The 15,392-nt window shown below is 37.6% G+C and overlaps 1 protein-coding gene across 1 annotated transcript in view; it reads left to right on the forward strand.

Annotated features, from left to right (window-relative positions):
- Positions 1-3,618, forward strand: part of LOC149939565 (E3 ubiquitin-protein ligase RNF217-like) — a 33,597-nt gene extending 29,979 nt beyond the window's left edge. Inside the window, exon 4 of the mRNA XM_090178477.1 lies at positions 719-3,618. Coding sequence (XP_090034603.1) covers positions 719-912 — 194 coding nt within the window. The 3' untranslated portion in view covers positions 913-3,618. The remainder of the gene's footprint in view (positions 1-718) is intronic.
- The last annotated feature ends 11,774 nt before the right edge of the window (positions 3,619-15,392 follow it).

Consider the following 15,392-nt stretch of genomic DNA (forward strand, 5'->3'; position numbering starts at 1 on the left):
TTTTAGAAAATTGAAACGTTTTGAAGGTTAAAAATAACGTTTCCTTTGGATAACTAATTATTAATTATCCTTTTCAGTATACATAAATTTGCTCTTATAAAACAAAGCGTCTGCTTAGAAGGCTAAAATCCAGAATTTTTTAGCTTCTCGCGTTGGCCCTTACGTGGCTCTTAGTCAACTGAAAATGCTAATTATCGAATCGGAAGATAACATTCACTTCCTTCAAGCACTTGAGAACTAAATGCGTCATCGCACTAACCTGGAAGTAATTGTACGCAGGTTAGGGTGTGACGATTTAAAAATCCGAAACTTCCTGTTACGCAGTCACTTCGCGACACCCTATCATTTACTGGAATCCCCTAGTATCTAAAAAGTATGTCTTTATTCCTACTTCTGGAGAATTACTCTATTCAGACGATTCGTAGCGCTGCTCCCAATCCCCTCACGCTCTACCAATAAGCTCCTCGCCCTTCCCAATTCCCTCACGCTATACCAGTAAGCTCCTCCCCCTAAAGTCAATCAAATCAGCTCGGTATCTCATTGGTTCCCTGAAACTGACGTCTTCCGTTTTTCTCTCCCCCCCTCTCAAGCTGGAGGAAGACTAGAACCATGATGGCCGCGGATCTTAAAGTCATACTTACATATATTACGTTGCTTATGATAAATTCAAATGTTAATATGGTTTTTAAAACTTAGTTTTGATGTTTTCCTGTTTTAGGGGGGAAATTTGCCGCAGCTCCAGCGCTAGGCGTGGTGGCACTTTGCGCGGGGGTCATGGCCGTTGGATTGGGTGTTTTTGCCTTACCACTCTACGGTGGAATCAGACTGATGAGGTGCTACAAAGCCAAACGACACTCTTCCCTTCGAGAGATTCCAACCTTGCTACAGTACAACTCTATCAACTGCAACTAGTTCCCATCGATACCATCGTACTAATAATATTAATAATAATAATAATAATAATAATAGTCTCAAAATAGTACCAATTGTCTTGATAGAGTGAAACATGTTTACTTAATTAATCACTGCGAGTCAATTCGTTTTCGGTTTTACCATAAGTCAGGTAATAAGAGAACGTTCAGTGTCGGATTTAGGCGACTTTAGCCCCAGTTTGAATGACGAGTACGCGGGATATTTTGACATTCAGCTCCAAATACGTCATCATTAAGCTAATCGATAGAGTCATGTAAAATGAGCAACCGGATCACGAAAAACACAAAACCACATTGAAAATGACATTGAATAGCGTCATACAGTGACGTAGATCATCTGGGGGTTAGGTGGTTAAACCTCCTCTTCAAGGTAGATTGTACGCCCCCAACGCTTTTGGGCTGTTGTCTAGATTTATTCAGGTTTTCTCTTTTTGGCCGATTTTGGAAGATTCAGATTTCGAGAGATTATTAAATTTGGGTCTGAATTTGCCGTAAAGGAACTTGGGCGTTGTTTGTTACTTCCAGATAACGACGTCGAGGAATCTCCTTTGCCAGCTAAATTTTGATTGCGACTAAGGCCTATTGTAAATGAAATCGCTTTCAAATGTAAATAACGTCTTCGAAATAATAGTCAGTTTAAGCCGTGCATCTTCTTGGAAACTTGTAGGAGGTTAGATTGTACCCGATAAAACTACGTCTTCACTGTTACAAGTTTCTCCTAATGAAAATTTTCCAAATCAAAACTTATAATTGACTGTTTCAGTGGTATCAAAATGAACGTAGCCTAGTTGTCATTCTGCCAACAAAGATACGTAAAACATGTTGCTGTCTTCCGTAGCTGAAATATTGTTATATGTAGACGAAGTTTAAATCAATTTTTTAGGTTATTTTTTCCATAACCTCGTGACCACCAATGAACTAAAAGATTGTCTACTATGGGGGAGAAATAATAAGGTGACAGTTCTCTGTTTCCGTGATAAGGCACTATTAGATAGCCTATGGCCATAGTAAATTGAGACGGAGTAGCGAAACATTCGATGAAGATGTCAAACTATCGCTTCGCTTGTATCCGTTTGTAATCCGTTAAAAATGAAATGGAAAACTTGCGGGTCTTCGCGAAGGTGGTTAGCCATGTAGGATAACTTCTGGGTTGTCCGTTCCCTATTGGTAACATCCAAAACCGATTGATTCACGAGTGTGTTTCGAGGATAACCTTGGTCATTTCTTTATCTTCCAACCAAGTTTCAACTTCCAGTATAACCCACTTTAACTTCAGGGATAATATGCAGTATTTCTATAAGCCTTTACAGTTTACACTTAATGAAACTCTATTATATTACAACTCATTATGTAGGAATAACTGTGGTCAGATAGTCCCTGGACCTTTCGTTAATCGTTGATATTTTAAAAATCCCTTTATATAGTTTTACTAAAAAAGCTTCTATTTATACTTGGAAAGAATGGATATGTTAAAATGCTACGTGGGTATCATTGTCTAGGTTTAGATAGCCAATGAGAAACCTGAAATATCCTTAAGTGAAAATAAATCCATTCCTGATTAAAGCTGTTCCAATACTAATCTCCCAAAAGAATTCAGGGTCACTTTCTGATCAGTAACACCCTTTCCAAGGACTGACGGCACTTAACCCACTCAAGATATATTGAATATTATTGCTCAATAATATTGGAGGGACTATGAATCTTATCAGAAGTATATAATATATCCTTTAAAGAGAAGTTTGAAGTTTCCATATCGCTATAATGCCAATTATAAAGTTCTTTGCTTTCAAACATGTACCTACGGAGGCTCCCATTGACTTCAGGAAACCAGATTTAGTGATTTCATAAAACTAATAACACAAACTATTATATAACTGAAAATTGTGAATGTAATTTTCATATTTTACATCGTTAGGCGAAGTAGTAAATCCGGAATTTTTCAGGCGTGATAATCTGTACACCGAGTTCGTGCATTTAGCACTGTTAAAGGTACATATTTTCAAGAGTTCGCGAGTTCCATTTAGCACTGTCAAAGGTACGGCAGTGTACACCGAGTTCGCAGAGTGTCTCACCCCTCGACTTTGGCGGCTATTCAAAAAATGCAATCACATTAAAAAAAAATCGAGTCTGCGAAGATACGTGTTTCATTTTTATGGCCAAAATGGAAACTTCTTCTTATAAGATAAAAATTGTATACATATGACTTTATGTAAAAAGAAACTGTATAAAAATGAATTATGTATTATTAAGTTTTTAAGTGAAAGTTAAATTTATTTTAAAGGTTTGAAAAAACTAATACGTCCTTAAAGGTAATATAACCTCTGGCCGTTCTTGCCTTTGGCTTTAAAAATATTTGGCGCCACTGTACAGTGAAATTTGAAAAATTTAAGGGGTCTTCCATAAAGATTGATTTGCAGGTTATGTTCCCTTTAAATTTAATATTTGTATTACCATAAGTCTATAACATTGTTATTTAAGTAAAACACATCGTAAACGTCACTATACTTAACGTTTTACTGAGAAACTGTCTTCGTCATTTGGCATTCCCCCGTTTTCGTCTAGTATGATTATATTTGTCTGATGACGCCACTCCACGACTAACTCTCAGTAAAATATACTTATGGTATTGTACATTCGAGTAACAATAGTTCTTTAAATATGATAATATTGTAAAATAAAAATTAAAGGTCATTAAAAAACTCATGATAATTTAACACAAACATTATTATTTGATTAAAGAAAGTCTAAAAGTGTTTTGAAAATTTTAAAACTAAAGTTTATATCCCCACATAAAATCTTAATAGGACAATAGGAACAGAAGCAACTAACTAATTCCGTTCTTAAGTAAATCAAGAGTGTTTCAAGCAATAAAATTATGCAATCCATTAATGAAATCCGCAGGATTCACAACCCCTTTAAACATTTACAACATTTTTTGTTGGTCTAAACAAACCTAGCAACCTAAGGAAAACAATATCATACTGAAAATAAATAAAAAGAACAGAAGCTGTTAGATGAAAAAAGAAGTGGCCATTTCGTTTTAAAACGTACTATATTAAAATTAGAAATCATATTAGGTAATTTATCGTCCGCTTATATATATTCCACTGAGATTTTAGCTCGGATCGCTGGCTTCAAAGTCCAGAGTGCTAACCGTTACAACATGGAACCCCACAGCATTTCTAATAACGATAAAAATAATAGAAGCTATTAAAGGTAAATAGCAATGGCCATTTCTTTTTATTCTTATTAGTTCACTTAACAAAACTATATTCATAAATAAAGGGTCGAGACTACCCCTATATTTATTAATATTAAGATAATTGGGTTCTTCCCAAACATTTTAGTCATAAACTTATTAATTACGAATACCAGACACCTACTTATTTTCTTAATACTACTTGGCTCCATAATTAACTTATATTTTTATCTACGGATAACCTACAATACCCTAGTTATCTTCAACCAAAGACCTCTTAAACTACAAAAAAAAACAAAATTGACTCTCAATTTTATTTCTTATATTGGGCCCCCTCATTACCCTAAGCTATTAAAGCTCTAAGTTAAAAAACTATTAACCTTTGCAATTTAAATTTTTTTTAAAACTATAAAACTCAAGTAAAAGGAATAATCCATTAATAAATTTACAATTTACCTCTTTATCTTCAGACATTTTACCGCGATGATTATGCTCAACTAACCATAAGGATATCGGCACACTATATATAATTTTTGGAGTTTGAGCTGCAATGGTGGGCTCTGCCCTGAGCATCCTAATTCGTATTGAATTAGGACAACCAGGGTCAATAATAGAAAATGAACTAATTTATAATGTAATTGTTACCGCCCTTGTTTTTGTAATAATTTTCTATATAGTTATACCCATTAAAATGGGTAGTTTTGGGAACTGGTTAGTCCCTTTAATATTAGAAGCCCCAGATATAGCTTTCCCCCGTTTAAACAATATAAGATTTTCGTTGCTACCCCCTCTTTCCTACTACTTTTGACCTCGACTATAGTGGAAAGAGGCGCTGGTACAGGATGAACAGTTTATCCCCCTTTATCAAGAAATTTAGCCCATAGAGGACCCTCTGTTTATTTAACTATTTTTTCGTTGCATTTAGCGGGTATCTCCTCGATTCTAGGGGCTGTTAATTTCATCACAACTGTAATTAATATACGAACTCCAGGAATGATTTTTGAGCGGGTTCCTCTATTCGTCTGATTAATTAAAATTACAGTTATTCTCCTTCTTCTATCCCTCCCAGTCCTTGCAGGGGCTATTACGATACTTCTAACAGACCGAAATTTTAATAATTATTTTTTTGACCCCGCAGGATGAGGGGACCCAATTTTCTACCAGCACCTATTTTTATTATTTTGCCATCCAGAAGTATATATTTTGATCCTTCCAGGATTCGGGATAGTTTCCCACATCATCCGTCACCAGACAGGAAAAAAAGATCCATTTGGAAGACTGGGGATAATATATGCAATATTAGCTATCGGTATTTTATCATTGCCGTTCCAACAGGAATTAAAAAATTTAGTTGGCTGGCAACAATACACGGATCAAAATTAAATTTAGACCCATCTCTTTATTCAAGTTTAGGGTTTGTCTTTTTATTTACTTTAGGGGGACTCACTGGAGTAATCTTAGCAAATTCTTCGCTAGATATCATCCTGCACGACACTATTATGTAGTAACACATTTTCATTATGTTCTATCAATAGGGGTAGTCTTCGCTATCATAGGGGGAATTGTTCACTGAATACCCCTATTTACAGGGCTAGTCATGAACCCTAAATGATTAAAAACACATTTTATCCTTTTGGGAGTTAATTTAACCTTTTTTCCCCACCCCTTTCTTGGGTTAGGTGGGATACCCCGGCGCTACACAGATTACCCAGATGCTTACACCTCCTGAAATGTTATATCCTCGCTAGGTTCCACGCTATCAATGATTGCAATAATTTATTTGATTTTTATCATTTGAGAAAGCATAGTGGCTCAACGAGTCATGATATTCTCGTCACACATACCTACTTCTGTAGAATGGACACATCATCGTCCACCAATAAGTCATACTAACACCCAATTAAATTTAGTATTCAATTATGGCAACTTGAAATAAAATTATTTTCCCAGATGCAGGTTCACCTATTATGGAACAAATAATATTTTTCCATGACCACACCTTAATCATTCTAATTTTAATCACTATCCTATAGTTTCCTACATAATAATTAATTAATTAATCAATAGCTACTCAAATCGACTTTTATTAGAAGGACAAGAAATCGGAACATTCTGGACAATCATCCCCGCTTTCATACTTATTTTTATTGCTTTCCCATCCCTTCAGCTACTCTATATAATAAATGAAACAAATCACCCGAACATAACCATTTCAACCATAGGGTACCAATGATACTGATCGTATGAGTACACAGACTTCAAGGATATTATTTTTGACTCCTACATAATTCAAACAAATGACCTTTCAAGAAATAACTTTCGGCTCCTCGAAGTAGATAACCGAATAGTTATTCCAACTAACATTAATGTTCGTCTTTTAATTTCAGCCACTAACGTCATTCATCCATGAGCTATACCGGCCTACGGAGCGCCAAACCCGCAGAAAAGGAATATAAAATGATAAAACGAAAATAAATAATAGGGATCGCGAAAAAATGATAGGAAACGCAAATAAATAATAGGGATCGCGAAAAAATGATAAGACCGCGAAAAAATGATAAATTCGCGAAAAAATGATAAGTTCGCGAAAAATGATAGAATCACAAATTTATGATAGAATCACATAAATGGCCAGGAACGCAAATTATAGAATGATAATATACGAAATGACTAGCTCGTCAAGTATACTTCATACTCATTGGCAACTTTAGTCGCTCGCTCCATCCTAACTAGACGCGAGCGTTGAGTCAAAGCACCTGGTATTATGCAATGAGATCTTTCGGCGAAGGAGAATAAATCTTAGACCAAATACTCCTGGGACTGGAAAGGTAATATTCGGATTCTTTCGCGAATTTATAATTTTTTCGCTGTCTTATCATTTTTTCGCGATCCCTATTATTTATTTGCGTTTTATCATTTTATATTCCTTTTCTGCCGGTTTGGCGCTCCATACCCGCCATGGGTATCAAAGCAGATGCTATCCCCGGGCGAGTTAACCAACTCCCTTTACTATCCCTACGAAATGGTATTTTCTACGACCAATGCTCAGAAATTTACGGAGCCGAACACAGTTTTATACCCATCATACTAGAAAGTGTCCCTTCACAAAATTATATCAATTGAATTAATAGAGGTTGGGAATATATAATAATAATAATAATAATAATAATATGGCTTTATTGTGGATATCCAACTCAGTTGTAACAACTGATTTCCAGTTGGGTACAAAGATAAAAATACAGAAAGAAAATTACATAATGTATAAAATAAGGTTTTATATTAAAATTTTAAAACAAAATCTCGAATAAAAGATTTAAATACAGTGAGAGATGTATTTGATGATATGAAGTTTGCTGGAAGAGAATTCCACAACGAGATTCCCCTATATTTAGGGCTGACCTTTCGAAATAGGGGTGACAGGTTATCAAGATAGTACGCAACGGCACTGTTCATAGTGCCATACTTATGAATGGAGGAGACACGCGTAAACCGATCAGAGACATATTCTGGTACTTGTTTATAGTGGATTTTGTACATAAATATAAGTAAGTGAGAAACATATCTCTGTTTGATTGTAAGCCACTTAACGATGGATCTTGCGTCAGTGGCGGAAGAATGACGTTTGGCTCCAATAATAGTTTTGGCAGCTCTATTTTGAATTACTTGTAGAGGCTTCAGGCGATATTCCGCAGCAACATGGTAAAATAAGTCTCCGTACTCAAATAGAGGCTGGACCAGAGCTTTGTAAAGGGTGTTTAAAAGTTTAACATAAAGCGAAGGTTTGAGAGTGCGTATACACCACAGTCGTTGATTTAGTTTCTTCGAAAGGTACGTCGTATGGTCAGCGAAAGATAAATTTTCTTCAATTATTACTCCAAGATACTTCATGGATTTGACCCTGCCAACACAACTTAAAGGTAGCTCTTTAACGTCTTGAAACTCAGCAAGCTTGTTTGGAGTTCCAAAGACCGTAAATGTCGACTTTCGTTTTTGGAGCGAAAGGTGTAGTTGGTTATACCCGTGTTCAATATTTAGGACGTCAGAGTCCATCATTTCAATCAAGTCGCTGGGAGACCTTGCATTAGATAATGAAGCGGCGTCATCAGCAAATAGGTGGGCTGTACTATGTTTTAGGGAATCAGCAATCCGATTGATGTGAAGAGAAAATAATAGTGGACCTAGAACACTGCCTTGCGGAACACCAATCTCCGAAATACCATGATCAGAGAGGCAACCCTCCACTGCCACAAATTGGGTACGACCAGAGAGATAAGAGTTGAACCACAAGAGACTTTCTTGTGAAAAACCCAGACTTTCAAGATTGTTCAGCAGTAATTTATGACCGACGGAGTCAAACGCTTTCACAATATCAAGAAAAACAACTCCTACATAAAAGCCCCGAGAAAGGGTGTCCACGATGTCTTCTAGAAGATTGAATACACAGGTTATGGTAGAGTGACGTGGGCGAAATCCTGATTGTAACAGGTACAATAAATTGTGTTGGGAAAGATAATTTAGTACTTGCATTTGACATAGACGCTCAGGAACCTTAGTTATTGCTTGCAAAATGGCTATCTGCCAATACATTTGAGGATCCGCTGTATCACCCTTTATATATTGGACAGATCCGAGCAATCTTCCAATCAGATGGAAAATCCCCAGTTTTAAAACTTAAGTTTATCAGATTAGTTAGAGGCTTAGCAAGTAAAATTGCAACTCCTTTCAAGATTTTAGCGGGATTACCGTCCGGACCTGTTGCTTTATTTAAGGGTAAGGTCTTTAGCTGAGTAAATACTTCATTCACTGAGACTTCTTGCAAAGAAAAGATTTCTTTTGTGGTTAAATCGATGCGTTGAAGTACACTTGGCCAAGGCTTAGTACTAATAAAGTTATTATTTAGTGCACAGGCGATGTCATTGGGATTGTCAATAATAGTTTCATTAACTGTTAGTTGAGTAATAGCTTGGCGTCGATTACCAATATGACGTTTAAAAGGGCTACGTTCAGCAGCAGTCAACGGAAAAAACCCGATGGATTTGATATCTTCCACCGATGAGCTTTTTCGTCATATTGACGTCGTAAGTTGCTGAACGCTTTTATTCAGTCATCGGTGTTTTTTAAAATGCCGTAGCTTTTATAGTAGTTTTACGTCAGAAATGACGTCAGTCATCGGAAAAACCGACTCTTCCAGCCGATGACTTCGGTGAGTAACCGATGACTATCGTGACGTCAAAACCGGAAACGCGACAAAGCGTACAGTAGGAAACCGATGTCACCGATTAGTAATCGGTGAGTCCGATGAGCTCTGCTCAACGTACCCAAGGTTTCCATAACTGCCGTGAATTTCCAGAGCACTACTGTATTTCCGATCGTATATACAAATTTTTAGACCACTTTACTGATTATTGACCAGCTTTCTATAACGCTTGTATTGAGCATCATGGAAATCAGAGTTACAACCAGTACGTCTTGATCTCTGATGATCTCTATGGTATGCTAGCTTACATATAGTAGAGGAGAACCACGGTGGAGTATTTAGAGTACAGCGTCGCGTAATGATCGGAGCATGTTGATCAAGTAGTTCTACAATACTATCACGCATGAAAGACCACATTTCATCAACTGAAACAGTATTTGGAGCATTAGATAGGATTTGAGCGAGACTACTTGTAAAAAGGTCCGGAGCAAAAGTACGAAATGAACGAGTTGTGAGAAATTTCGTACCACGCCGAGGTCTTGAATCTTTAGGAAAACACATAGTATTAGGTCATGATCTAAAAGTCCGACACAAATCACAGCGCTGTAATTAAATTTCCTAGGATGGCTAACGTAGATATGGTCAATAAGTGTTGATGTTTTGAGGGTAGTACGTGTGGGATTGCTAATGCTGATGTAACAGCTTTGAGAGTTTTACACTTAGGGCTACCAGGACCCAGAAGATCTACATTAAAATCACCCATTAATATCAGTTGACCAGCTACATCAGAGTTAAAATGATCAATTATCAGACGAAGTTCTTCCAGTTGCATCACTGTTGCATCTGGAGGGATGTACACGGTAGTAATATAAAATGGAAGAGTTTGCTTCATAGACAGTTTACATGTAAACATTTTCAGATGGGTCATGGGCATGTCCGAAACAGGAACCAACGGAAGATGCTCTTTATAGTAAAGCGCAACGCCGCCTCCACTACGATCTTTCCGATCATGACGAAAAACGGCATAACCATTAATTTCGATCATGAAATTTGGGACAGAATCATCAAGCCAGGTGTCCGTGATTACAAGAACATAAATATCGTGTATTAGCAATAATTGTTCTAAAGATAGTAGTTGTGCACGTAGAGAACGAATATTCAAATGACCAATGACCAAACCTCGAGGATGGAGACGTTTTATTGTTGGATAATGTGGATTTTGCGGTGTTGGTAGAATCGACGATATTGGTAGAAACGACGACGTTGGTAGAATTGACGACGGTGGTAGAATCGACGACGGTGGTAGAATCGACGACGTTGGTAAAAACTACGACGTTGGTAGAATCTAAGACGTTGGTAAAATCGATGACATTGGCAGAATCGATGACGTTGGTAGAATCGATGATGTTGGAAGAATCGGCGACGGTGGCAGAATCGACGACGGTGGCAGAGTCGACGACGTTGGTAGAATCGACGAAGGTGGTAAAATTGACGACAGTGGCAGAACCGATGATGGTGGCGGAACCGACGACGTTGGTAGAAACGACGACGTTGGTAGAATTGACGACGGTGGTAGAATCGACGACGGTAGTAGAATCGACGACGTTGGTAAAAACTACGACGTTGGTAGAATCTAAGACGTCGGTAAAATCGATGACATTGGCAGAATCGACGACGGTAGTAGAATCGACGACGTTGGTAAAAACTACGACGTTGGTAGAATCTAAGACGTCGGTAAAATCGATGACATTGGCAGAATCGATGACGTTGGTAGAATCGACGACGTTGGAAGAATCGGCGACGGTGGCAGAATCGACGACGTTGGTAGAATCGATGACGTTAGTATAATCGACAAAGTAGGTTCAATCGACGGAGTTAGTTGATTTGGTTGAATCAACGAAGTAGGTTGGGTCGACAAAGTAGACAGTGCGCGATGAGTTAACGGAAAAAAAACTGGAGCAAATGGATTTAGAGTCAGAGTTGAAAAATTGTTAGTTGAAGAGATTTTACTGAGAGGCAAAACATGCTTGAGTGACGTTAGGCATTTTTTGTGAAAGTAACTCCATTTGACGAAGATGAAGAGTTACGGCGTTGAATTAGATCATTTCTTGAGATAACCACCCCATCACGAATGATGATATATAGATAATATCATTAAGTAGCTGAAACTATAAGCAATGGTCTCTTAAACCATCTTATAGGACCCTCCCCTTAATGAAAAGGATAGCTAACAAATAACAGTATTTTGTCAAAATACAATCACAACGCTCCTTTTATTGCCACAAATAGCCCCTATTATATGAACAATCCTTTTCTTTTACGCTTTAATTTTAATAGGGTTAACTTTTATCACACTAAATTTTACAAAAATTTTAGTTATTTTTGCTCAACTAAATTTTCACAGAAGCAAAACAAAAACTTAAATTGACAATGATAACTAATTTATTCTCCTCTTTTGACCCCTCTAGCTCCCAAAATTTTTCAATAAACTGAGTTAGTGCCTTTAGCCCTATTCTTATTATCGCCATATGATTTCGACTTTCACCAACCCGAAACAATACTTTAATGAATAACCTCGTGAATTCCCTAAATAAAGAACTCAAAGCATTATTAGGTAGAACCTCAACGCAAGGAATACCTTTAATCATTATTGCTCTAATATGAATAATTTTAATCAATAATTTTATAGGATTATTTCCATTTATCTTTACCGCTACAAGTCTTGTACATGTTTAAAATTGACTAAAATGAATAAACCACTGTTGTACAATAAAAGTTTTTATTAATTAAAAACTAAGCTACGGCCGTTTCGGCGCCAATACTAGCGTCGTCGTCAGGCTAATTTACAATAACAACAAATACGAGAGCTCATTCGGGGCAAGAAACAGAGTAAATACATTTCGAGTATAACCTTCATATAATCAACAGATCGCCGTAAATAGCCGGAGGACAAACAGCATCATAGAAATCAATAGTCTAAATTAAACAGGTTTAAATAATGTAAAGCAACCTCATGCGCGGATCCATCTATATTGTTGATGAGTTTATTATTGATTTTTAGTTTTATAATTTCCACTGATTCTCGAATATTTAACTTGATAGGATTGTTTTCCTTAGCAATTAGTTGTACTTGTTTAGTGTCTATGCAGTGTAAGGCACAAGCTTGAACATGATCTACAATAGCCGCGCGAGGCGGGTTTATAAGCGAGCGAAAAGCCGAAGCTTCTTGTAGAAACTGAAACTTTTTCGTCGGCGTCGGCTCTCGCGTTGAGGTGGGCGAAAATTGAGAGCGATCGTTTTTGAAAACCCTCTCGAAAAGAACGATAATTTAACATCGAAAGTTCTGCTGCTCTTTTGGGAGAGAGAGGCAGACTGAGCAAGCTCGACGGGAGAACCAAAAGATTTTCTCAGTCGTCGATTGTTCGCGGCTCTTTGAGCAGGAGCGCACTTTCGCCGGGTTTGTCTTCTCACTTTTAAGAAATATTCCCTTCCAGCGACGGGGTAGTTGGCTCAGAAGTGAGCGCTGACGGCGCGCTGAGAGAGATCGGGCCCAGTAACTGAATGTTTGTTCATTTTTAAGAATCGTTGGGTCCAGGATCATGTTCACGGTGAGCGACGGCATATTTGTTTTCTGTAGAAAGCACTCACAGCGTGCTTATAAAAAGTATCCCGAGCGACTAAATATTTGTTTATTTTGAAGAACCGCCGGGGCAAGGATCATTTTTGCGGTGAGCGATGGGATAGTTTTTTCAGTAGAAAGCACTCACGGCCGGCTGAGAAAAATTATCCCGACTGACTGAATGTTTGTTCATTTTTAGTTCCACATCGAGATATACATATATATATATATATATATATATATATATATATATATATATCGAAGTGGGACTATTGTTATGGACGGAAAGTCGTTAAGTGTTTGTATGTTTGTAGTTTGTTTGGCGTGGAAAGCGACGACACGGTAGATGGAGCTGCGAAAAATATTTTTTTTTAATAATTTATATTATCGGCGTCGTCGCTGAGACTCGAACACAGAAAGCTGCTGGCCTCGTTATCTCCAAAAACCGACGCCTATACCAACCTAGCCACGCCGTCCTCACCTAATGTTCGCTTGAACTTTTACCATTGAAAAATGGCCCCGGAACTAGCCTCCTTTAAAAGAAAATATTTTTACAAAATGCTAGTTCCTGGGCGTAAATATTTTCTGTATCGTGTTTACTGTTTACTCAAAGAAAAAACAAGAATAGTTATATGATACAAGTTGGCAAGCCAAAATATACCCCTCCTCGGAAGAGTTTTTAATTTTCAGTGAAGCGTAACTGTATACTTGGGTCTGCGGTGGAACGCTCACGTGTCGTTCAAGGGGGCTCGGGTTCGAATCCCGGCCGATTAAAAGATTATACTACACCCAATGACAAAAAGAGGGCGCTTTTGGAAAAACCTTTTCCCTGATTCTAAGAAACTGCGTACGCAGTGATTACCCTTCGCCCCGAAAATGCGAACGCGTTCGCAGGCCTGACAGACAGACCCACAGACAGACAGACAGACACGGTGGTTGTATAACCCCTCCTAGGGTACAAAGTCCCCTTGGAGAGGTAAAAACCTTAAGCTGCAGGTGATAGATCCATGTTCAACTTTCACCTAAGAAGGATCTATCATGGATTAATCAAACGGAAATAGATTCTTCTTAGGTGAAAGTTGAATTTAGTTCTAGCGCGTCGCATCGCGACGGTGGCGCCGCCTGGAATTTGAAAAATTTTCTTATCGAAACCGTGTATGGTCAGAAGTTATAAATAAGTGTGGCACTTTCTTATCGAAACCGGGTATGGTCAGAAGTAATAAATAAGTGTGGCACTTTCTTATCGAAACCGTGTATGGTCAGTATTAATAAATAAGTGTGGCACTTTCTTATCGAATCCGTGTATGGTCAGAAGTAATAAATAAGTGTGGCACTTCCTTATCGAAACCGTGTATGGTCAGAAGTAATAAATAAGTGTGGCACTTTCTTATCGAAACCGTGTATGGTCAGAAGTAATAAATAAGTGTGGCACTTTCTTATCGAAACCGTGTATGGTCAGAAGTAATAAATAAGTGTGGCACTTTCTTATTAAAGGGAGAGTGACCGAAAAAAGTTGGTCTCATTCGATAGAACTCTTTGACGCGCACGCAGTGCCGTTAATTTCCGCCCCCTCCGACCAACCCCCTTAAAGGGAGAGTGGTCTCATTCGATTGAACAATTAAAAGTAAAAGATTGGAATCGTCTACGCTCGCGTCTACGTGAAAAAGTGAGACCAAAAAATCCAAAGCAGTCAAACTATAGGGCCTGTTCCAAAAGTCGCGGTTTTTAATCAAAGAGGTAAAATCAAGAGTGCTAGAAGGAAGAGGCTGCTATTGTGGCTGTACCATCTTGTTTGCTTTATTTTGTTTTCTACTATGGTATGGAACCACACGCAGAGGTATTACTTCGTTTAAATGAAACTTCTAATGGTATTAATTCCTGCGTAATAAAAAAAATACATATTCAAGTTATTTAATGAAGTCCGAAATTGTACAAATTCAGTTACAAAAAAGTTAAAATTCCAACGAAACTTTTTGAAAAATTATTACATATTTATATTACATTATTATTATTATTATTATTATTATTATTAGCCCGTAATGTCGTAATAATAATAATAATTATATTATTACATGAGCAAAAATGATAGGAGTCGCTGTCGTTTAGAGGGTCCTAGTTGCGGTTCTTCGAAGGCAGCGGCGGGTCCTGGCACAGGTGCGGATTGTTCTATCGCCAGCGTCCGGGCTTTTTTTTCTGGAAAATAAAAGAGGTGGTGAGAAAACAACAACTTGTGATCACATCTCATGGAGAGAGAGAGAGATGAATGATTACGAAATAGACATTTACAAAAAAAAGGTAAAAATCGAATAAGGCCATAACCCCCCAATTTCAACATCACACCGGCTAACACTATAGAACCGAAAACAGGAGCTTCCAGATGTGCCCTAGGTAACCACAGATGAACTATATAGGCAGGTAATTTAACTAAAAATATTTATTTAACTA

This window comes from Leiobunum rupestre, chromosome 6 (genome assembly GCF_980474605.1).
Source record: "Leiobunum rupestre chromosome 6, qqLeiRupe1.1.hap1, whole genome shotgun sequence".
Lineage (NCBI taxonomy): Eukaryota > Metazoa > Arthropoda > Arachnida > Opiliones > Sclerosomatidae > Leiobunum > Leiobunum rupestre.